Raw genomic sequence first — 25,404 nt, forward strand, 5'->3', positions numbered from 1 at the left:
TGTTGCTTAGATTGGATCACTATAGCTTATAGCTGCCATACAAACTGACCGATTAAGATCGAGGTATTTTTATACCCTTGTATGCCCTAAGAAAACAACCTGGAAGGGAATTATAGTTTCAGTGCGGCGAAGTTAACAATTTTTTTCTTTTTTGGTTTTCATTTTTTTGACTTCATTTCCTTTTCTTTAGAAAAATAATCACGCCAGTTTATTATTTTTTACACATCTATTTTTTTTTCAATTATTGACAATAATACAAATTGTTTTTTTTTCACATTTTATCGCTTTTAAATTATGTAATTGTTACAAATATCTTTTCTTTCGCTACAAATTATTTAATGCTACAGATCGTTGAAAGTGTTTTGTTTATGTTTTTGTTTTTTTCTTTTTTCGTTTTTAATGTTTCATGATTTGGAGTTCTCACATGAGTGTTTCTTGCTTTTGTTTTTGTTGTACGCTTGCATTATTAACAAATTCGTTATTATATAAATTATTTAAGTCTCCATAAATTAATTAAACAATGATTTAAAGAATCCCCAGCCTAAGTGCATTCGCTGCCACAGCATTCTCCCGTCAAGCTGAAGACGACTGTGGTGTGCTCTCAATTCGCCGCTATCGTACAAACGCAACAGCTCGGAAACCAAAATGAGTCCGTGTAGAGATTTTGACCGTTGGCCTGCAGGGCAATCAGGCGTTTCTGCACGAATTTCTGCTCGCATCTGGAGTTGTAACCGTTGGGCAGTTGGCAGAGATTCGAGCAGGTGTTCGAGCTGCAAAAACGAATGAGCATAAAATGAGAATGAGGGCAAGAAAGATAAAAACATATAAAATAAGATAGAAAAAAGGTAAAAAATATAAATGCATTCACAACAACAACTACAGTGTATATAGCTATAAAACATGCATTAACAACAACAACAACAACAACAAGAAAAGTGTACGCAGCTATAAAAAATGCACTTTAAAGGTGCAATAAAGGTGAGTGGCGAAGCGGCGAGCATCAGCGGAGAATGCCAAAAATGCAACAACAACAACGAGAACAGCAGTGATGCGTGTGCAGCTTAGAGCGTATCCTGTGCAGGTTCGCACGCAATTTTTTGCTGTCTTTTTTTATTGTGTTGTATTCTGTTTTTTATACCTTTAACAGGCTGTATTAAGATTGATAAAATGTTTGTAAAACTCAGAAGGAAGCAACAGAGACCTTATAAAGAATATATCGTCACCTAAAATGCAAAATAACGTATAAATAACGGTTTAGAGAGGAAGGAAAAACGATACAATAGAAGCCACTCACATTGAAACAAAATTTGAGTTTTGGTTATAAAGGGGTTATATATTGGTTATATATTGTTTATGCTACATATGTATGTAATATGATCTAGTGAATCGTAAGCAATAAAAAACTTCATTTCGATTTTTTGATGACACGTTGTTTTGCATTTTAGGTGACGATAAACTGTAGTAAATGATCACCGCGATGAGCTGAGGCGATCTAGCCAGGTCCATATGTCTGTATATACGTGAAGTAGTTCCCAGTTTTTGACATATCACTCCAAAACTTTGCGCACTTTCTTTACTCTCTAAGAAGCTGCTTACTTGTCGAAATCTTCGATATCGGACCACTATAGCATATAGCTGTCATACAAACTGACCTATCAAAATCAAGTCCTTGTATGGAAAACTTTGTTATTTGACGAGATATCTTCACGAAAGTAAGCCTGAGTTATTATCTGAGATAATAATGTAATCTCCGAAGAAATTGTTCAGATCGTATTACTATAGCTGATAGCTGCCATACAAACTGAACGATCAATCTCAAGTCCTTGTATGGAAAACTTTTTCATTTGACGAGATATCTTCACGAAAGTAAGCCTGAGTTATTATCTAAGATAATAATGTAATCTACGAAGAAATTCTTCAGATCGTATTACTATAGCTGATAGCTGCCATACAAACTGAACGATCAATCTCAAGTCCTTGTATGGAAAACTTTTTTGTTTGACAAGATAGCTTTACTAATTTTGGCACAGATTATGCTCCAAAGCAGCGCTACAATTTCTGAAAAAACATTTAAGATCGAAGCATTATATCTTATAGCTACCATACAAACTGGCCGATCAAAATTAAATTTTTGTATGAACACTTTTATGTTTTGTGAAGGGTATTATTGGTTTGGTGTAAACGAAGTCAACGTTTTTCTTATTTTTGTTTGTTGTTGTCTTTGTTGTTGTTATTCGTTTTTGTTTTTTCACTAGTTTGCTGTTGTTGTTTATGCTCAATGCACAATTAAATGCACATTATATACACATACACTCACACATACGTACATATCTACTTGTGTTTCACACACACACTAATATGATATACACATCCAAAGGTGCATTGTGCACACATGCGTGCTGCAAGCTGTACGCGCCGCAGTAACAAGTGTTTGTTTAATTAAAAGTTGTAGGTAGATATCTCTAAGGTAATTCGCATGGCTACTCATTGTAGCAAGGAATTCGCACACACACACATACATACATATACTTTTATTAAAAAAAATATGCTTATATATTTAAATATGCACCATGTTGCACGTTGCACGCGTGTCTTTCCCTTACAACGGTTATGCATTGCAGCCCCTCTCTAACTGGGATCCCCCTGTTGTTTGGCTGTGCGCGTGGCTATCGCCTTTATTTGTCCCCTAGCAAATCATCTTGTAATACCCCCTTCGGTTCAAAGTCACTTTGTACGCAATTTTTCCTGCTGTTAGGGGAACCTTTCAAGCATACACACACACACACACAAACCCTTTTACATACATATAACAAATATATAGGGAAGCATGTACCCTTGCTGGCGCAAACCCATGCAATCATATACGCATACTTGCGCACAAATAACAAGCAGGACCTTAGTTAGCGCCGCCAGCAGAGTTTACGCGCACGCGCAGACGTTTCCTTTGTCGCTGACCCAATTTCGCCCAGTTATTTTTAAGCATTTTTTATATAATTTCATATTTTTCCTTCAAATATTAGTGAGTGTTTGTATATGTTCTTTTAATGGTTTTTGTGCTGAAAGGTGTGAAATTTGTATTTAACCGCAATCATTACTGGACTGTGAAAGCAAGCAATCGTCAAATAAGAGTAAGACTCATTGAACCCATATCCTACACAGTCGAATAGTCGAATTCAAATGCAGTATGTGCAGCAAGTAATACAATGCTGCCACAATAGATGCCATTCCGCTGGGTAGCTCTGTGTGCCGGGTGAGCTACTGGCAAAGCTTGCATGCAGCTAATTTGTTCCCCAGATTGATTGTTCGTTTGAGGGTTAAGACTGTGTCAGTTTGCCTTTGATTTTCATTTTATTTTCCAGTTATATTATTTATGTGTCAATAAGTGTGGCGTGTAGCGCGCTAAAAATTGAAGGGGTAAGCTTTTTGTCCAAAAAAAAAAAAAAATCGGGGTGTGCATAACGCCAATTAAGACTTATTTAATTCAACAAAGAGTCAGTTGTATGTAAATATGGCTTTTAGGGTAAAAATATATATTTTTGAAAGCTTGAAAACACATAGAATTGGGCACGTTTCCAGCTCTCTTCTATGTTAACTCCTGCTATTAGCAACTGGTGGCTTTGAATGGAATTCAGGGCGGGATAAAATTTGCTTCTACATATATGGACTCATCTTATGTTCAATCATTAAATTTGTGTTGCCATGAAATCTTTTTTTTTTTTTAATTATTATTTAGCAAAAAATATATTGCGATATCTCCATGACCAGCGCTTAGCAGAACAACAAAATCGATCCATTTTCGACCCGTAACGTCACCATTAATGAGAGTTGGATCACTTAATGCAACCTTAGTTGGAAATGGTTGTGCTCGGTTCGCGGTGGACAAGCAAGAATTGACTGTCAAGAAGGTTTTTTCTTTTTTTGATGGATTGGCAGGGAATCATCCACTATGAACTGCTCATCTACGGCCGAACTCTTAATTCGAAACCGTCTTATTCTTCTTAATTAACATAGGCACCGCTTACGCAGTTTAAGCTAAATTAACAACGCCACGCCAAACGTTTCTTCTAGTCACTATCTGGCGTCAATTTGAGTTACCAAGTGCAGCTAAGCCTTCTTTACCTGATTTCTCCAACGAAGTAGAGGTTTTTCTCTTCCTCTGCTTCGAAAACCTTCAAAGTTGGAATGTTCTCTTCCTTCCGGACAAGATGACCTAGCCAGCGCAGCCGCTGTCTCTTGATTCGCTGAATATCCCGTACAGCTCATCGTTCCATCGCCGTTGTCAATGCGCAAAGGAAAGGAAGGAAAGGGAGAAAGCAATCGCCCAAACGCTATCTGCTCTGGCCCATAGGCGAGGAAATATGTTCCACCACCAGACTACACACGTCGATAGCGGCTCGACAGGTGCTCTTGAAACTTACTTGAAAGGGTTTCTTTGCTTTCATCCTTTAGTTTGGGCCTGACACCAAGTGATGCCACCTGTTTCTGTCTATGGCGCATGATTTTGCTGGTGAAAAATGTGCCTTAAGATAAGCTTGTGAAAACCGACTGCCATATTTCTTTTACCAATTGGGACGAGGATTTCTACGAGAGTGATATTATGAAATTAAATGTAGAATAGACGGATTTTTTTACTATCCATTTTATACTACTAGATTTCTCTCTCTATTTTCACGTAGGCTCACATTTTTTTGTGGCCTTAAAAATTGGTTTCTGAGCCAAACAAATATACCAACGATTGACCCAATTTGATCTGCAGTGATTGCTCTAGAGCCAACTGCGAGTTTTTCTGAGCGCCATTCGCTAGATTTTTGGACAGATTCGCCGTTTTATTTATAAACCCACATTTGGTCATTAGTGAAATGTTAATGTAGGGTCCGCAGCTACGTTGTCCTCTCTTTTGCGATCTTTACTCGACGTCCCATTTGAAAAAAGATTCAGATTTATTGATTGGAATTTAACATTGGCATGCTTCGTACCCAAAACATTGTATTAACCAAATGTTTGAGTTGATCCGTAAAAGATATTGAGACTTCTGCTATCTCTCTGATGCCTACACGATCATTTTCAAACACTGTTTCTTTAGTTTTTTTTAGACTTGAATGCTTTGTAGCACTCAACTAGCTGTGGATGTGAAAAGGTAGAGTCCACAAAATACTTTCGGAATATGTTCAATGATTCCGTAGCCGTGGTTCCATTCAAAACAACAGTTGACTAACAGTTTAAGTATCGTATTGGAGGTCTATACTTTATTGCCGATCCTAACACCGCTTACTGAATTTTTAAGATTCAGTTCAGAGTCGATTTCGTATTATAGAAAAACCGAGTTTCCATCTTTACAACCCTGCATAAAGGAAGAATATTTCAATGGCACTTCGGCATGGCTGTGAAGGAACTGTTGTTATTATTTTTGTACGTTTAAGAACTAAATCTGACAAGTAAACTGTAGGAACTATTCAGTTTTACAGCTTTAGGTCGTAGATAGGGCTATTTAGCGGAGAGTGCATAAAACTATCCGTTTCGAAAGGGTTTTGTCCAAAGAAAAGTATCGATTGGGAAGATAAATAGAATATGTAGTTTATTCCATAATAAGAATATTTTAAATACTATTTGAACGCAGTCGCCTCAAAATCTAATTATAAGTTTACAATCGATCTATCAGGGTGCTACATCGCTCAGGAAGTTTAAAGTATATAGTATAACTACAGAGGATGGAGCCATGTGTAAAAGTTCACGAAAATGAGGAAAGTCCTCTGAGCGCCAATTACTTGTGAGTGACCAGAAACGGTTGTTATACATTTGGCTCAAGCAGTTCACGACTTCCGTTCTTAGATCAAGTATCCTCTGGGTAGCCAAAAACCACTTCCGTTTGAAGGTGAGCTAAAGTAAGAAGGCGCGAAATCTCTCCCCAAGCTTGTACGAAACAGCCTCGGATTAGAATACCCAGACTGGATAAGGAAGCGAAGCAAATGGGTCTGGTAGTGAACAAGGCCAAAATGAAATATCTCTTGTCATTAAACAAACACACGTCGCACTCGTAACTTGGCTCCCACGTCACTGTTGACAACATCCGGTGTGTTTAACGTGGGTACCTGCTGACGACAGCCTCACTCCACGGTACTCAAAAGTACAACGGATGAAATCAATGCGTTGATCAGCGCCCTGAAAATGCCAGGCATTTCCAGTACCAATTGGCAATGTGGAATGGACACACTAACCACCTTGGTAGGGTTCAAGGTCCTTCTAAAACCTCTGCTGTACTTTGGGTCCGGCACCCGGTTGCAATGCAACTCCACATTGAGTGATCAAAAAACTCTTCCCGCATTTAGGTATAAGCCACAACCACCACGATACTCCCCAAGAGGTCATACCGCATGAGCAGGTTGGAGCGAACTCCAAGGTCTCCGGTCAGACTATGTAGCCGAAACGTCACTGTTGACAGTCATAACTTCGAAGTCGTAGATAATTTCGTTTATCTTGGAACCAGTATTAACACCAACAACAACGTCAGCCACGAAATCCAACGCAGAATAACTCTTGCCAACAGGTGTTATTTCGGATCGAGTAGGCAATTGAGAAGTAAGGTCTCGACAAAGAAGGACCAAATTCTAAAAGTCACTCATCATCCCTGTTGCGGTAAAGACAAATATGAAATCGTGAGATCAAAAGCGGTCCGACCGCGGGCTTCACTAAGTTCGAAATATTTTACAAAAAATGTTAAACTGATTCCCTGTTTTAACTATCCCACGTTGGCAAATTCCATTTCGAAAAGTTACTCATAATTAAGAAAGCGTTTTTTCCCCAAAAGTACAGTTAACCGTTTGAAGACTAAAGTTTCAATTGTTCAAATGATTTTTTTTGTTGGCGGATCTTAGCAAAGGGACTACACCTCCCATTTTCTAGTTCTCTGTAGCCATACCTTGCCGAAGTTGACTTTCCTTTCTTTTCTTCAGTTTCCATTCGCTTAAAAGTATCAGGAAAACTACCAATAATCTTAACTGAAAACGAAATTAGATTTCTGCATCACTTTTTGTTTAAATAAGTTAAAAGCTTCTTCAAACTGTAATTAAATTAATCTTTTTTTTCAGTGTGAAAACTCTTCCCAGAACTAAAATAGGTGTTTTTATAATTTGTAACACCCTGTACCAAAGATTTTATTTTAGATGCATCTTAGACAGCCTACAAAAGTTTCGGTGCATGACTGCCACCCGGTGTTTATAGTGAAAATTAACTGTATACTTGTTTATAGCAAACTTACGCGCATAATTCCGCTTTCACCATTTGGCGCGCTGTGCTCGGCTCATTCACCACGAACATCCAGTTGCCTAACAAAACAAGCCAATAATAAAAATCAACAAAAATGCTATAATAACTGAAAATCGCAGTTTATATGCCATAATAACTCAAACTCACCTTTGTTGTTGAGCGCCGCTTGTGGTGTAATAAATTGTGAGGTGGTCTTGCAGAGTGTTTCCCGACCGGGACTTTGTCGTTTGGTACGCGTTTTGGCGCCCTTATCGGCGCCGACGATATCCAAGAGATCCATATTAAGTGAAACGTCACGTGACAGTTTCGATGAAGATGATGTGCTTTGAGAGGATGAAGAAATGCTAACAAGAACACAAAAAGATATTAAGAAAATCAAATAGAAGTTAAAAATTTAGCGTTTCTGTGCATTTACCTGCGTTTCGCACGACTAGCCGTCACTGGGTCGGCATCGGGGCCGTATGATGTCAAGGCGGCGGTTAAGTTACCACCTACTTCTACGCCCACCACACCGTCAACATTGCGTGTTATGCGTTTAAGCCAAAAGGCGGGGCTATTCGACGAAGTCTTATGCCCACTACCGGCCCCTGTACCGCTGTAGCTGTTCACCTGATTTTTATTCGGCCGTTGGCCAGCGGAGGTGTAGAAGAGGAAGCTGAAATATTTATGCAAACAATACATTTTATACTTATTAGAAGAGTTCGATATTTTTGAACTTACGTTGGTGTCTCTGTCGTCTGTGCTTTTGTTATGATAAATGTGTTCTCACTGCTGCTGGTAGCTCCGGCTCCAACGCCACCGTTGCCATTTGCACTGGGTGTGCCATATTTGTAGCCATTGAAGTCATCATTGCCGCCATTATAGGGGCGATTAAAAATAAAGGCTGGATCGTAGAAAACCGGTGACTCGTGCCACGTCAATGCGGCAAATTCATCCCAGGACTCGTCCACGAGCAGATTCTTGGCTTCATAACCCCACTTATGGACAAGATGCTTGATGAGATAGCTGTGAAACAAATGGAAACAATGAAAGGAGTTCAGTAAGTTATAATCAGGAATGCGTTATGAAAATTTAGACTCTATATTGTTTTGTTTAATATTCACTTTCGAGGGCGGAAAGAATATATTGTAAATGAAGTTTTTCAGACATGTTGTTTTCAGTATGGTTTTTGACAGCTGTTACTTGATTTCTACTCAGTTTGATTTGTCAGTTCATAATGTACAGACTCACTACGAAACAAGGCACCAAAGTCGAACAACCATGGATTAGTTCGCACTACGTGTACTCTAGTGAACAATGCGCATTCTCAGAAACGTTAGAGTGCGCACCAAAGACGTTATTGCTACTGTGGAACAGATTGTCGAAGAAAAGTCGAATGAGTCCATCCGCCAACGCACACAACAATTAGAGCTGTGTCCATCCACTTTATGGTAGATTTTTTGGAAATATCTAAGTTTGCGGGCTTACAAAATCCAACAGTGTGTCGCATGTTCCGAGAATGGGCTCAAAGAAGATCCCGATTGTCATAAGGAAATGAGAATGTTTTAAACAAAATCGTCGAATTTGGAGTGATGGCAATCAATAAGCCATTATTGAGACCCTATTACATCCTGAAAACGTTTTTTTTTTGGTCTGCTCTATGGAAATCGATTTTAATTTTATAGTATATGGGGAACGCGAACCCTTATGAATGACTTTTTGGTGACTGAATAGAATAAAGTTGTCGTCTACATCCAAACAATACGGCGCTACATGGCAACATTATCTTAAGTCGTGGAACATTTTTGTGGATTTATGAGAAATTACTTTTCTACTCATACATATAAGCCCATGTGATTTACCTGGAAAAGAATATTCGGCTCGTTATTGTAGACATACATCGGCTGGAACTTATTTGAGCCAGCCGCGGCGGTCATTTCCCTGAAATCATATTAAAAACGCGTTGGAAAACTCTTCTTGAAAACTACATATTAAAAAATATACCAATTATTTTAAGAAAATCGATTAGAAAAGCAGATCTCTGCGGCCGAGTTTTAGTGATGGACGCAAATTGCCAAAGTCGTATGGAGGAAATTGCGGTGGAAACATCTAGGCATTTTCTCTTCTGTTGACCCTCTTTTGACAGATTGAGGTACGAAATTTTTGATGGGCTCAAGCGCTTCATTGATACATGAAATTCTTTCGATTCACATTGCTGATACAAGAAGGTCTTCTGATTTATATAATATTTAGGAGATCTTGGCATTACAACGGATCGTCGCTGTCAGCTGTTTCGCAACGTAGATCCTTCATGAACTTCAAAAGGATTGGTCAAGATACGTAATCTTTCTAAGTAGCCGATAACAGAGTAGAAGAAAGAACAGCTATTACAGTCGCGTTGAAAGTGAAAATTTCCATATCGATTTAAGAAGTTTTTTGTAATAAGTGGTCCACTTTGGACAGTTAACCAAACTTTTGATTGGCTTAAATCACGTGTCGTTGAAATAATCCGAAACATAAAATTTCCTTAATTGCCTTCTCTTAATATTATCTGAGAGTTTACTCTACTACAAGTGTTTTAGTGACCTTAAGTGCTTTGAATACGAATCTCCAAAATCAATACTTAAATACTACTTAAATTTAGCGCAACACTGTGTACAAATACGATCGTAAAAAGCAAAAGTAAGGTGTAACTTTACATTCGATCCGATTATGTATACAAACTTGCTTTGTAAAATTCATTCAAGACGCGGCAGCAACATAAAATCAACGCTCGTTTAACTAATTCTGGTCACGTGCCAACCCAAAATGTACGAAACGGTAAAAGTGTGCGCAACTAAAATACAAAAACAAAACCCATACAAATGAAGTTAATCATAATGTAGGCAATCCATCAGTTTATTGTGTTCATGTGACAAACAGACGGACGGAGTTACGGACGGACGGACGGTGCAACTAAATAAATTTTTGGTGACTGGGGCAATAAAACAGGTATTTTCTCCTAAAGATCAACAGCAAGCCACTAACAAAAAAGCAAAAAAGAAAAAAAAAAACAAAAACACAAATACAAAAAAGAGAAATAAATAACAATAAAGTTGTGTAACAGGCCTTCGGTTAAAAATCCCCAGACATGTGTTAGCTTGGATTTACATAAACTTTATAGCAGTGCGACCTGGCGCTAAGCTGTTGCGCCGCAGGCGTAGGAGGCTTAAAAAGAAACTATTTACAACACGCACAATATTCGTGTTGCTCAAAGTAAATTTCTAACATTTGAAGCGAAGACTATTCAGATAATATTAATTACAGAAAATATATTTGTAAATATTGATGAAGCATAGACTAAGCTGTCACTAAGTATGCCTAATGCCATTGACCCAGTTTTTATAGAAATGCGTGCCTTTATTCTTTTAAAGCGGGTTTATGAGATACAGGTTTTTCACATTTTGCTTTAGTTAATTGATTTTCCTTAATTTTCGGTATGTATTTTCAGAGTTATAGACGTTCACAGAATATACCCATAAGGCCAGTTCAGAATTTTGAAAAAAAGGGTCCTAAAAATATTACTCAATTTGTAGAGAATGAGAATTCCCCGTTAAATTAAAGTTTTACTGTACAAATAAGGTCGACCAAAAGGGCTACCTTGTGAAATATTTGAAGAAACATTAATCTAATCTGAGAGAGTGCCATTAAAAATCACTTGTTGTATTCAATTATTGAGATAAGAAGACATACATTGAAGAAATTCTGAATGAAAAAGAGAGCTCAAGTTTTTGCACGAGTAAAACGTGATTTACCTTATCGAAAGCTAAATTTGCCAAAACAGCTTTCCATTTACGAGATTGATTTGAGATTTAAAATATGTAAGCATTGGCGATATTTCAACAGTTCCCCTATTTGCAAGTACAATTTTTTAAGTATGATAAAGTCTTTGGGCTATCATAGACCGATATGGTGCATTGTCTTGGTGAAGCAGCAGTTTCTTCTACTTCAAATGCGGTCGTTCAATTTCCGGCGATTTCGTGCTTCAAACTATAAAATAACTCTAAGTAATAGTTGCTGTTGATGGTCCCTTCCTTTTACAAGGAAGGGCCATCCCAAAATACAGACTTCATAACATTGGAATGTTCCGTTTTCCACGCTTTGAAGCGCATTCATCGTGTACAGTCCATTCGGATGACTGTCGATTGAGCTTCGGAGTGAAATGATGGCAGTTGACACAGTTTTATTTTGATTTAACATCTCCAAACACTGCTCTGAATCATCAACTCGTCGTTGCTTTTGGTCAAAAGTGAGCTCGCGAGGCACCCACTTAACTTAGAGCTTTCTCATATCCAAATATTCGTGAAGGATATAATGTACACGTTCAGTTGATATCTTTAGAGTGCCTGCTATCTCGACCAAATTCACTTAACGGACATATTAAATTAATTTCTGAACTCTTTTGATGCTTTCGGAGATAACAACCTCTTTTGGGCGTCAAGAAACCAAATAAAACCAAACTTTGAAAATTATTTTCCTGGGGTAGTGTCTGGAAACTCTTCATCAAACCAAGTGTTTGCTTCAACTGCATTTTTTCTATTCAAAAAATCATCTTTAATCTTTAAGCAAACAAAATGCCTTTATATCCTTTTTTTCAGAATAACAAAAGTTACTTCTCCCAAAATGATATAATTCGTAAACTAATGATCCGACACGTTAGGGAGAACTAGACATCATATGAATTTAATTCTAGTAAAGCCGGGGTCTTTTCAGTTGACCTGTTAGTACAGTAATTTGACTTGAAACACAGCGCATTCAGGTGTTTTGGTATGACACGCTTCATACCCAAAAAATTAACCGAAATATGTTGAGTCGATCCATAAGAGATTTCGGATTCATCTACTATCTCTGTTTGTTTAACTTGTTCATTGTTATCGTCATTAATAGTGGTTGATGAACGAGGTATTGGCAAGTTTTCGATGACCTCATGACCTACACTGAATGCTTTCTGCTACTCACTTACTTATGTTAGTGATAAAGTATACTCCCTAAAACCCTTCTGCAACTTTTTCAATCTAAAAAAATTTTATAACAATTTGCTTCGTATAAAGTTTGGTCTCTAATGTATAGTATATAAAGTGTGCTTCTTTAGTTGTTTAAATGGTAGCTATTTTAACAAGTATTATTTTACCTCTGGTTGACAACAGTTTGTTTGAGTTTTTTAAACTTTTCCAATCATAAATTAATCCACACTGACAATACCAAAAGTTGGATTGAGTGCTTTGGTTTTGAGTATTCGAAAGGGCTCCAATCAGTTTGTTACTCTTACAATTACCCTCAGAGAATGAACGTTGACTTTCAGGGGGTGACTGCTCTTACTTATAGACTTATGAATATTCAAATGTAAATTAATAATGTCACAAAATAGAAATAAATCCTTTAAAAATAGACGTTATTTTCAATTTGATGTACTACTGCATAAGTAGCCATGTTTTAATTATTGCTGTTGTTGTTTTTTACTCAGCATGTTTTAATTGGTCTAGACATCACTCTTTGTTTTTACATGTTTCGATATCTTGGCTTGTTTGCTTTATACTTTTTTTGTCTCGTCGTTTAAAAACTGGACCTACCAGCGTCATTTGGAGCAAAATCTTATTTATTGCCTCTAACTTAGACTTATTTTGTAAACATTCATACGTAAGCGTTAATTTATTTCCACTTAAGCCTTCAGACACTTCAGTAACAACGACCTTTTCAGTTCACTATGTGTTATTAAGTAATATAGAGAATAAATAATTTTAAGTTCTTTTAGGAATTCCTATATTGCGGACCACAGCAGTAGTGCTTATTGAAACAGCGGCAAACCTACTTAATTATCACACATACCATAAAACTTACCATAAAACTACTGGCTATTTTTATGAACTTCATTTTTTGTTTACTTTTTTTAGACCAGACTTTTGGTGAGCAACAGTAAACGATAAAATATATTGGCGCCAAGCCAGTCACTGCTACCGGCTTTGCCTAATTGCTTAAACATTAGTCTAGGGGGTATAGTGGTTTTACCAGAAGATTAGCAGTTATGCTTGGCCTTTGTTTAATTAGCTAATAATAGTGAAAAATGCGAATTTGTCAGCCTAAAAAAATGCTGGTTCGCATATCATCTCAGTGAGATTAAGTTTAAATTTTTTTTGATGTTTTTGTTGGTGTATTTTAAATAAGAGCATAACTTAAGATAAAATAGCATGGAATAATATTGCATGGTATAACTTAACTTAACATAACAGAACTAAACATGACATGACATAATCTAACTTAATAAAAAAAATAACTTTGCATAACATAAAATTACATAACACAACTTAACAGCATGACATGCCATAACCCAATTTATCATCACTTTACATTACTTAACATAACGTAACTTAACATAACATAAGTCAGCATAGCATAACATTACATAGCATAAAATAATTCAACTTAAGATACCATAGCATGACATACCATAACTTAACATGACTTAACTTAACTTGACTTAACTTAACATAATATAAATCAGCATAACATAACATTACATAACATAAGTCAACACAACCCAATTTAGCATAACTTAACATAACATAAATCAGCTTAACATAGCATTACATATCACAAAATAGCATGACATACCATACCCCAACTTAGCAAAACTTAACATGACTTAACATAAATCAACATAACATAGCATTACATAACACAAAATAACGTCACATACCATAACCCAACTTAGCAAAACCTAACCTGACTTAACATAACTTAACTTAACATAACATAAGTCAACATAACATAACGTAGTATAACATATCATAACCCAACTTAGCTCAACTTAACTTAACGTAACATAAATCAGCATAGCATAGCATAACATAACACAAAATATCATGATATACCATTACCAAACTAAGCAAAATTTAACATGACTTAACATAACTTAACTTAACATAACATTACATAGCAAAACATAACGCCACTTAGCATAGCATTCGAAATCGTACTACTTTTCAGGTACCTAAACAGCCTTCTTCTTTAATGGAGTTCTCAAAACCCTAGCACTACCAAAATGAACGTATTTCCAAATAAAGTCCCTCGATTGTATAATAGCATGTAAAAATTATAGATTTTATTAACTTACGTTGGATAATTGTCCACATGCTCGCAGTAGGTTCGACCGGGTCGAGCACATGATGGTGTTTGTCCCGGCGGCGCTGGTACAAACTGGCACGGCGGCGCTCCATATAAACCGCAGGACGGTACACTGTGCGCTAATGTTGTATAAACTAGTATCTGCGAAGAAAGAATGCGTAAAATTATTGTGACTATTAACTGAAACAGAAGCAATAAAAATATGACTCAGACTTGACTATAAATATGAACAATATTTATCAATATGGAAAAATTGTAATTACTGTATGCTTTAGAATAGGGAAGTTCAAATTACTTTAAAACCTTTTCCAGAATTTAAAATATCTATCTTTGGTTACCAAATTACTAATCGGATCATGCTGTATGCCACGGTATACTTAAGAAGACTAATTCTTTTCGTAGAAAAGAAGACTAATAATATACCACCTATTCATTTTTAGAACAAACTATCGTGGGTATGGTTCAGTATTTTCTCTTGGAACCGTAGATCTTGTGGTAATCGGTGCGTCACACCAATCATTAGATAACACATACTCAAGATCATATTTGACCCGAACTTCATATTAGAACTAGATTGCGTTTTTCAGTTGCTTCTTTTCGACAGGAAAAGTTTGTCTGATGTTTTCTACCATAGAAAAAATATGGACTCACCGGATTAGTTGAAAATGTTTCAGAAGTGTTTGGAAAGTCTACTTTAAGACGAAGACAAGTATTTTTATGGCAAAAAATACTCAGTGAAGGTCGGGCAGGCATTGAAAACTTGCTTACTTTACTTGAAACATACGACCATCCACTGACAATAAAATCGAAAAAATAAAAAAACTGCTCTTGAAAATCAACGTGTCAGCATCAGAGATACCAGAGATAGGTCTATGTTAGACTAATAGCAAAAGACCTGAATGCGCTGTGACATTCTAACGTGATTAAAACAAATTTTTTGGCCAAACACAAAAGTAGAGTCATCACTCAGCCCACTTATTCGCCAGATTTGAACTGCTGTGACTTTTTTCTTTGTTGGAACCTTGACTGAAGTGAACATCAAACAAGTGGCAAACTTTCTTAATTTGCAGGAAGATATCTTCGAGCACGTCAATGGCCTGAGGATGTTGGGGATGTCAGTTGTAATCAAATCTTGTCAGGTCATGTCATTTTTTTTTCATCAGATGTGAGAACGATTCGTTAGTGGTTCCGGTGATGTCAAAAAGTGCGGCAACGGTACGGCTTTGGTGGATTCCAAACAAAACTCTCTCTGATGGTTTATGTCAGTTCATTGAAAATTCTTGGTCTTGTTCGTCACAAAAATATCACGTTGAAAATCTATCAATGTGCTCCCAAGCTCAACAGGACCTTATGTATCAAAAATAATAATTTATAGCTTCTCAATGACTAGCTCAAACAGTAAGAAAGATACTAAATTGAGTCCTCAGATTATTTAAATTTCGTACAATATATATATTTAGGGAATCAAAAAACCTTTCTGACTAATAAACAGCTCCAACGGAAGGAAACTTTTTCGTGAAATCAAGAGAGTAACCGATACTTTTTAACCGAATATCTACTATATATAAGCAAAAAAAAGTAATTTTCACAATTGAACTATCGTTTAATCATCCACGACAGCAACACATTGCGCTGCCAAGCAGAAACATAAAATCTCGGCCAATAAAATTCGTATTATAACTAGCTATGATTTAATATGTGTTCGCTTGTGCTCGTTAAACTAAATGCATATATTTTAGAAGCGATAAAATCCGTGTACTTAACTTTCAACTTACCACATAAATAAGACTAAAGCCATAATTACTATAGAAACGAGAAATAATACTCTTCATTGTGACATAGATGCGGAGATATCTACGAGTGGTTTAGGCATTTGTGTGTGTGGACTTGGAGCGCGATGAAACAGCTGAAAAGAAGAAGCATACAAATCAAATCAGTCTTTTTTAGTTACTTCATTCGCTAATATATTGGGAATTAAAAAACAATTATATAAATAAATATCGGTACACCTTGCTTGTACTTATCATACATACATATGTATGTGGTAAATGTGACGCATAAGGAATATGCAAACTATGAATTTATTAAGGTAATTAGTGATGATTTAATGCGAGTTACTGCATCAAAATTATAATTGGCTTAGTCATATTTGCTCGTATAGCTTGTGCAAAAAAAAAACAAAACACACACACATATGAATCAAATATTTTTATGTTATTTGACGAGATTGTAAATCAATTACAAAATACCCAAAGAATGAAAATCATTACATCGGGTAGCTAACGGTTAGTGGAAATATGAACCGATTTCTTTAATTTTTAGTACCGAATCGCATTTTGTATATTGGAACATCTTCAATTACTGCCGGCATAAATTCAACCCCCGAAGTGGGTATCATTAGATTCGGTTAGTTGAGGCAAGTGCAGGCTCTGATATTCATGAAAAAACTCCTTTTGCGTTTCAATAGTAATTTGCATGCGTGAAGCAATGATGTCGCCATATTCCCAGAAAACAGTACAATCTATCACTAAAAGCGAGAGGTATGGTGAAACATCTCCGGCAAAGTTATTTCCTCAAAATTTGCAAAGGAATGATATAACAAAGCTTTGGATGTGGTTAGGAATTATTTTGATTACATTTTTAGAAAATTTCCGCAGCTTGGTAATGAAAGGCTCAAAGGTGAACTAATTGTTGGTTCTCAAATATCAAATATTCAGTATACATACTACTATGAAAAAAAATAGTAAGACTTTGCTCATAATAATGGTTTGTCAAAAAAGTCTTGCGGTATTTTTATTGATTTTTTTTTTTTTTATTGAAATTGAAATGAATTTTTGATGACTCATGCCCAGCTCTTGACCGATGCTACGGCTGCTACTACGGCTGCTATATACGATTTTATCGCAATTTTCGACGACAGGCCTTCCGGAGCGTGGCGCATCTTCGACCACTTCTACACTAGAACGAAAACGTTGAAACCATCGTTGTGCGGTGGAAATGGAAACTGTATCGGGTCCATGAAATGCACAAATATTATTGGCAGCTTGAGATGAATTTTTGCCTTTATCGTAGTAGTACTGTAAAAATATGCCGTATTTTCTCTTTACTTTGCTCCATGTTTGCGACGCTATAACTCACGAACGACTTAAAAGAAACGACAATCAATCAAACACGTGTTAGCGCGTGAAATGAGCTTTCCAAAAAGGTATAGCATGACCCGATGCGACGAAACTAGAACTACGCGCTTTCAGCGCCAACTAGCGAAAATACCGCAAGACTTTTTTGACAACCTATTATTAAAATTCTTAAATTATTTTTCAAAATCTATGTCGTCGCCCTCAAAGTAATCCTCCTTGGCTCCAATACACTTGTGCCAACCATTATTTCCAGTCCTCGAAACTATTAAATCAGGGAAATATGGTGGTTGCGGCACGATATTGGTTGAAAATTTGGCGAAAAAATCACGAAGAATGAATGCAGTATACGACGGTGCATTATCGTGGTGCAAAAACCAAGAGTTGTTACCCCATAATTCCGCCCTCATTTATACGAATAGCTTCGAGCAAATTGTATTCCTTGTTGACAGTTTGGCTGGTCGGAAGGAATTGGGATCATAAGTTGATGTTGATGGCCGCCCTATACGTGGTTCGTCGTCAACGCATTCTCGACCCTCTTTGAATAATTTGTACCAATCAAAAGCATTTGCTCGCGACAAATGATGATCGCCGAAGGCCTTTTCCAACATTCTGAACGTTTCGACAACAGAAATTCGATTCCGCACACAAAATTTAATGGAACTCCTTTTTTGTATAGATTCAATCATCGCAAAAATCGCCGAATGCACTTTATGTACTTCAGAAAGACAAACGTATACTAAAGACCAATGACTATTTTGATGTGATATTTGACACAGATATCCTTGACAGGCATACCAACCTGCAGAATGTAAATATTTTCATGAATGAGTTTTTGCGCGAAATCTAAATTAAAAATTCTTACTTTTTTTTGCCCAGATTAGAATGGGACTGGGTTTCAAAATTTAGTTAATTTTATTAAGATGGTCGACTAAAAAAGTATAAAATCATCTAGAATAGTAAAAATGATGATATTTCTTATATTGAGTCTAAGGAAAGTACTGAACAAAGTTTATTAATTTTAATGTTTATGTACATATAAACTTTATTTTATTGCCATATATCGTAAATTTGTCGATATTTTCGGTGTAAAATCATACATATGTATGTAGGTACTTTGAAGCTCATATTAGTGCCTAAATGCTAAGAGAAGTTTCAATTTTTTCAATAAGAGTCGGATCAGTATCCATTACCCAATTACTCTATTTCAGTAGTTATGCCGTAATTATTATTCGATTTCACCCGATTTCGCACTATCTCATAAAATGCTGGAGGAAAGTGTTTTCTTCTCGTAGACCACATTTATCTAAAATTTATTTTTTCCTTGTGAACCCCTTACCATTTAGGATCTACATAGATATTAATCCACTGTTATTGAGAAAATAAAGGAACGTATATAGATCTAATTTCTCAATTCGTCATGGGAGAATCAGATTAGCTGCCCTCCCTTAAAATTTATCATTGTAAAGTTCGCAAAAGATAAAATACTTCTTTGAATGCACACAATTTCTTGACATCCGCTTTCTGATATTTGTAGCAATTCAAATATCAATTTTTTCCAGTTAGCTGCAAATTAATTATATGGGGTTGATAATGTTCTAATTGAACGACTAAGCTAATTAACAGTAAATTACCCTAAATGAAATATCACCATTGCAAATTAAAAAAAGTAACCGCAATATTAACTTTTTTTGTATTCAATTAGTGGTTTTCAAGTAACAATCACTTCCTAAACCCATCAATTTAAACATTAAAACGAAAACTGCTATAAATTAACAGTTAATAAGCACGAAATAAACGTCAGCGCACGCTCAGGTGGGTGTAGTGCCCAGCAGTCACTCATTACGATGAATAAGTACTTACTAAGTAGTTAACGTGTCATAACTATTAATTAAGTGTTTCTAAAATTATCTTTCGTCTGTTTATCTCGTTTCAGTGTTTTTACTGTTGTTGTACATGTTGTTTATTTACTTTACGAGAGTCATTGCGCGATTAAGCAAATAAATAGAAAATGCAAGTTACAAAAGTGAAAACAAAAACAACGGGTGATAAAAGTGCAAAAAAGTGCACAACAACAAAATGGTGTTAAAAGTGCCGTCATGACTGGCGCATCGTTTGGTGTAAATTAACGTTTTGCTAAAAAGGCAATTGCTGTCTGATGAGCTAACAAGCTCGGATATACATACATATATATGCATTATATACATATGTATATGTGGGTGAGTGAGTATCTGCTTTATTTTTCTTATTTTAAACCTGTGAAAGGTGACAGTTTGAGTTTTTGATGTTTCTCTATTTTTGCTCTCATTTTCTATACCCTACACACGGTAAATTAATTTTGCCACGAAATTTGTAATACATAGAACGAAACGTCGAAGAATCTATAAAATATGTACATACTTGTATATAAATGATTTGTGTGACGAGCTGATTCGATTTAGTCATGCCTATCCGTTTGTCTTAATATACGCGATCTAATCCTAAAGTTTTAAAGATATCGATCGGAAATTTTGTTCATGCTCTTTCCTCACCAAGCAGCTACTTATTTGTCGAAATCGTCATTATCGGACCGCTATAGCATATAGCTGTTATACAAACTGACCTATCAAAATCAAGTCCTTGTATGGAAAACTTTTTTAAATTACAAGATATTTTCAAGAAATTTGGTACAGACTAGTATTCAAGACATTGACATAATTTCCAAAGAAATTGTTCAGTTCGGATCACTATTGGATATAGCTGCCATACAAACTGACCGATCAATATTAAGTTCTTGTATGAAAAAAATTTTCATTTGCCGTGATATCTTCACGATATTTGACTTACATGACTGCCCAAATCAACGATATAAGCTTTGAAGAAATTGTTCAGATCAAACCACTATAGCATATAGTTGCCGTACAAATTGACCGATCAATATTAAGTTCTTGTATGGAAAACTTTTGTATATGACAAGATATTTTCACGAAATTTAGCACACACTGTTATCTAAGACATCGATACAATCTCCAAACAAATTGTTCAGATCGGATGACTATAAGGTATAGCTGTCATACTAACTGACCGATCAAAATCAAGTCCTTCTATGACAAAAGTTTTTATTTGACGTGATATCTTCACGAAATTTGACTTACATGACTGCCCAAACCAACGGTATAACCTTTGAAGAAATTGTTCTGATCGGACCACTATAGGATATAGCTGCCATACAAACTGATCGATTAAACTCAAGTCCTTGTATGGAAACTTTTCTATTTGCGCAGGGTGTTTTTAATTGTTTTTGTTGTTGTTTCTGTTTTGTTTTTGCAATTTTTTTTTGTGCTACTCTAACTCGTTCACTGACTTTGTTGATAGAAATATAAACTAGCTTGTTTATAGCACTTTTATAAAAATGTGTGTGTGTTATAATAACTAATTTCGTATTCTATTAGCACTGGCAACTGTGAGGGAAAAGTAAAATGTTTTTGTTGCTTTTATTTTATTAGCAAATTTTCATTGTTTTGCGCTGCGTTTGTCGGATTACATGTGAATTTCGCAGCCACCAGCGGATTATTCCAGTTACCTAATCAATTGTGTACTGAATTTTAAGCTATACTTTATTGGTGCAGTCGCGAACAGGTGTTAACTTCGCGGTGCACATAAACTTTTTGTTGTAGTTGTTGTGACTACAAATATTTGAGATCATCTACAGAAGAGACCATATTAGCAATAAGGTACCGGAAATAGCATACAGATATAGTACAGTACTAACTAACTCGCTGAACACATCATGATAAAATTGTAAAAAACCCTCATGTAACCAATTTGGAATATCCCACATGTTTTGTTTGGAGTGAGATTGCGTTTAAATATTCTCTAAAATAATTAAATAATATAGCTTTAGTTTATTCTTCTATTTTTGTTGTGCATCTTGATAAGAAATATTAAGTGCGGGTTTAGTAAAATTTAAAACCACTTGTGGAGTGAGAAATACCACAAATGTTAAGTTAGGTTATGAGCTCGAGCTTATTGTTACACTTTTGAATTTAAAATTTACAATCGATGAATCTTGGAACAGAAGTTTCCAATTTTTGGCGGTTAGAGTTTGATATAATACTGGCAATCAGAGGATGGAGGTTGAAATCGTAGCTTTTATACAACAATAGTCGTCCAACTGTCATGACTTAAAGGTTTCTCCTGCTAGTCAGTTTCTACATGGTAAATGTCTAATATTTTCCTATCACTGCACTCACTATATTCTTATCTTCAATAGTTGCTCCTAATAAAATTTAATCTCAATTTAATAAATAACTCCAGGGACCTATAGATTTTAGTTGCCAATGTCGACCATGTAACTACAGCTACGGAATCGTTGAAAAATTGCAGAAAGGTTTCGGGCACAAAGCGAAAGTCGTGAAGTTATTGAAAACCCGACTCTTCGTCGTTACTGCCGTTAATGACGATAACATCAAAAAAGTTAAAGAAACAGTGCTTGAAAATCGTCATGTTGGCATCGGAATGAGAGAGAGAGCGGATCACAACATCTCTTATGGATCGACTCAACACAATTTGTTTAATGTTTCGGGTATGAAATGTGTCGCCAAAAAATGGCTGGCGACTTAGCATTACTGATGACGATCCGTGGGTTTATGAATATGACATTGAAAGTGTACAAGTATCTCCCGAATGGCGTTCCAACACTGAATCGAAACCGAAAGAAACAAAATTCGTGAGCTGTTAATGCCTATGAGTAGGTTCCCGAACATTTTATATCTAACTTATTCCGCTTGGGTTAACCTGGTTTTATGACAGCTGACACCTTGATCACAGAAAAAAAAACGCGATCTGGCTGGCCACTTAGACTATGGAGTTTAAATCCGACACTGAGTTTTTAAAACATCAATAAAATTTTTGGAAAAGAAGAAAGATGTTAAAATACGAGTAACAGTGAACTTTAATGAACATATGGTAACTGAGTCCTGAACCAGAGGCATGAAAGACACGATCGCAATAAAAGATGGCAAAGCTGCAGATAACTCTGCTGGAGATCCCTAAGGTACTGTCATATATTGTGATATATACTCTGAAACGTCTTCGTACGCTTATCTCTTGTTGACGATATCTTAGAGATTAAAATTTGAAGGTCTGAAAATCCCAATCGGATTTAGTAAATAATATCTGTATTTTATATAATGGTAAAAAATATGTCCTTCAAGACAGTGAAAAATATCCTATATATTGGAGAATATTCGGGGAAGGCTTACTGCTTTGGGACTTTCGAACAAATTTTCTTATATCTTAGCAAGAAAAAAAACCAATGTATGTAGAGTTTATAGTTATAATACCCTATCATCGTAGAAAGCCAAACATCGGGGATAGAGGGAGGAAGGTATTTGTCGCCTTATACTGTTTTAGAGGAGCGATTGGGAAGAGCTAGTTAAACCAATAATGTTTTAAGAGGTCGTTCTTTGCTGAAAGGCTCTTGGAAGAACCGTAACAGCAAAACAACGCCACTCATCAGATTTTGGGGTGCAATAAGGACTATCCCAAAACTGGCATTCAATGCAATTCCATCTGTTGCACCTATACATATAGCTAGTAGGTGCTTTGCGGCGAGGGTACTATTACACTAAGCGAAGCTGGTTATATAAGAAGGAGGACATTCTGAAATTATTCACTGCTTGAGTTACATTCCTTCCAATGTAGATCACTGCACGGCACAATCATCTCTTGACGGCTCTTTCTTGGCTCACATAACTTTGTGTGATATGTGGACGAACGGCTTACCGTTTGAGGAGAGGTGCAGTGAGCTTCTTCACGGACGGTTTGAAATTAGGAGAGAAAGTTGGTGGTAGAGTCTTCTGTCTTTCAAGCATCGTTTAGACGCATCAAGTGACGCCTCGTTTAGAGAGATGTGCATTCATTCTGACAGCCGATTGGCTGAGATATCTGACTGTGTGCTGAAAACTAGACTAGATTAGTATTGGTAGACAATTACAGCGGAATCGGCGGGAACTGCAGAGCCGATGAATTGCGGTGCGGCTCAATAATCTGTCGGACTGTCGGAGGAAGCCGAGGTAGAATCATCTCGTCACTTAAAATATCTAAAAACTCCTTTGGCAAACTCAGCGAAATTTCTGAGATATAAATTAAACGCCTTAATAAGTTTATTGTAAGCATAAAACGATTCGTCGATTGATGGGGATCTTATTATCTAACTTTTCGGAGTTTTTGGTTAACACAAAGGACGAATTTATGTCCAAGTGAGAGTCAACGACTTTGGTAAGGTTACTCCTACTCTCCTCAACTTCGAACCGTCCTTAATACATCACTCCTTTAACGACTTCGTCCATTCCATAAGTCCCTGGTAGGTGTATGAGCCAAAAGGAACTGACAGGAATTTGCGGTACAGTGATATAGGTTTAAAGGAATGCAACCGAAGCAGTGAAGAATTTCAATATCTCCCTCCCCAGAGCGTCTCATACACCCAACTTCCCTAAGTCCTAACCTGAGGATGATAGGTTAGTACTGGTTCAGCTGGGGAAGCACTTTTCTCACTTGGTGAAGAATTTTTTTTTTGAGAAACTTAATCCAATTATGAAGGGTTGTTATTATTAAACTCACCTAATAGTTGATTTAACAGAGCTCTTAATTTTTAATTGCCGCTTAATTAGTTAATTTCGCTAATGAACACAAACAATCAAAACAACCGTTCGAAATCAAATCAATTACCAAACACTCCTTTGCACTGACAGAACTTTTAATAGCAGTTTTTCTAACTTAATGACCGTCTAATCGATGGTTTGGTTAGTTATATATGCGTCGACAGAAAAACTCTAACACCTTGTAATTGCGAGATAAAATGTTTGGAGTAAAAAGTAACAAAAAGTATGTTATATAAATACACATTTTTTCTGCTCTAATTGAGGGTACCATAAAGTATTCTATTAAATATTGAAAATAAAACGAAGAGAATTAGTAAATTGGTCTCTAATGTGCATGTATTGTTAAGTGATAGTTTTGGTATTCGATTTATAAAAACAATTGCTCTATAATTTATTTGTTATCATTAGCATTATTATTTTTTTTAATTATTTACGTCAAGTTTAGCTCTCGGCATAATTGCGTAGTTAAGGTGTGGTCAAATGGCTTCGAGCGGCATTGCGAAAAAGAATTGTAAAAAAATTCAAGTCAACTATATAAAATTGTTTTGTCATTTTGTTATATGCACATTCTCTTTGAACAACTCAATTAGCCACCAGTAATTTAATTCCGCTGAAAAAGTAAACACCATTTAAGGTTCTCAATTGCGTGCGTAAACCAATAAATTTGATACAATCGCGTCGATAGCAGATCAAACAACTTTTTATGTCAAGCAATGACGTACATATGTATATTTGAAAAGCAGCAACAAAATCAAATGAAACAAAATCAATTACAATTGGTGTTTCGTTGTTCGTTTAAACTACTTTCAAGTATTCATTACCTACTCGTTCAGAACCGATTTTCAATGCTCGCCTTGCATGGCCATTGAAACACATTACATACATAAATATGTTTTGTTTATAGACACGCAATAACAAGATTGAGTTCCTTTTTTTTGTAATTAAATATAAAGTCATAAAGTGCTATTTTTGTTCCCACATAGAATGTACTCATATTGTCGGTGTCTGGTAATAAGTACGTAAGCGCGTATGTAGACTTCCGGGAGCGTAACAAGTCAAATTGAAAGCAAACAAATATGTGGTCCGAAAACCTGGTCAATATAAATTTACATATGTAGCATATGTGCAAATTTTATATACAAACTCTTATGCTCCTTCCTCGTATGGGGGTGGCCTTAGCTGCCGGACTACTTTTACAATTGTTGCCTGAAGTACGCAAATAC

General features: G+C 36.0%; 1 protein-coding gene across 2 annotated transcripts in view; it reads right to left on the reverse strand.

Annotated features, from left to right (window-relative positions):
* Nucleotides 1-280: 280 nt before the first annotated feature.
* Nucleotides 281-25,404, reverse strand: part of LOC120777568 (protein spaetzle 5) — a 33,113-nt gene continuing 7,989 nt past the window's right edge. For both annotated transcript variants that reach the window (XM_040108968.1, XM_040108967.1), the window contains exons 3-9: nt 16,179-16,309; nt 14,393-14,544; nt 7,984-8,268; nt 7,679-7,918; nt 7,411-7,607; nt 7,256-7,322; nt 281-770 (exon numbers count right to left, since the gene is read on the reverse strand). In XM_040108968.1, coding sequence (XP_039964902.1) covers nt 602-770; nt 7,256-7,322; nt 7,411-7,607; nt 7,679-7,918; nt 7,984-8,268; nt 14,393-14,544; nt 16,179-16,235 — 1,167 coding nt within the window. In that variant the 5' untranslated portion in view covers nt 16,236-16,309 and the 3' untranslated portion in view covers nt 281-601. The remainder of the gene's footprint in view (nt 771-7,255; nt 7,323-7,410; nt 7,608-7,678; nt 7,919-7,983; nt 8,269-14,392; nt 14,545-16,178; nt 16,310-25,404) is intronic.

This window comes from Bactrocera tryoni, chromosome 5 (genome assembly GCF_016617805.1).
Source record: "Bactrocera tryoni isolate S06 chromosome 5, CSIRO_BtryS06_freeze2, whole genome shotgun sequence".
NCBI classification, from domain to species: Eukaryota; Metazoa; Arthropoda; class Insecta; order Diptera; family Tephritidae; genus Bactrocera; species Bactrocera tryoni.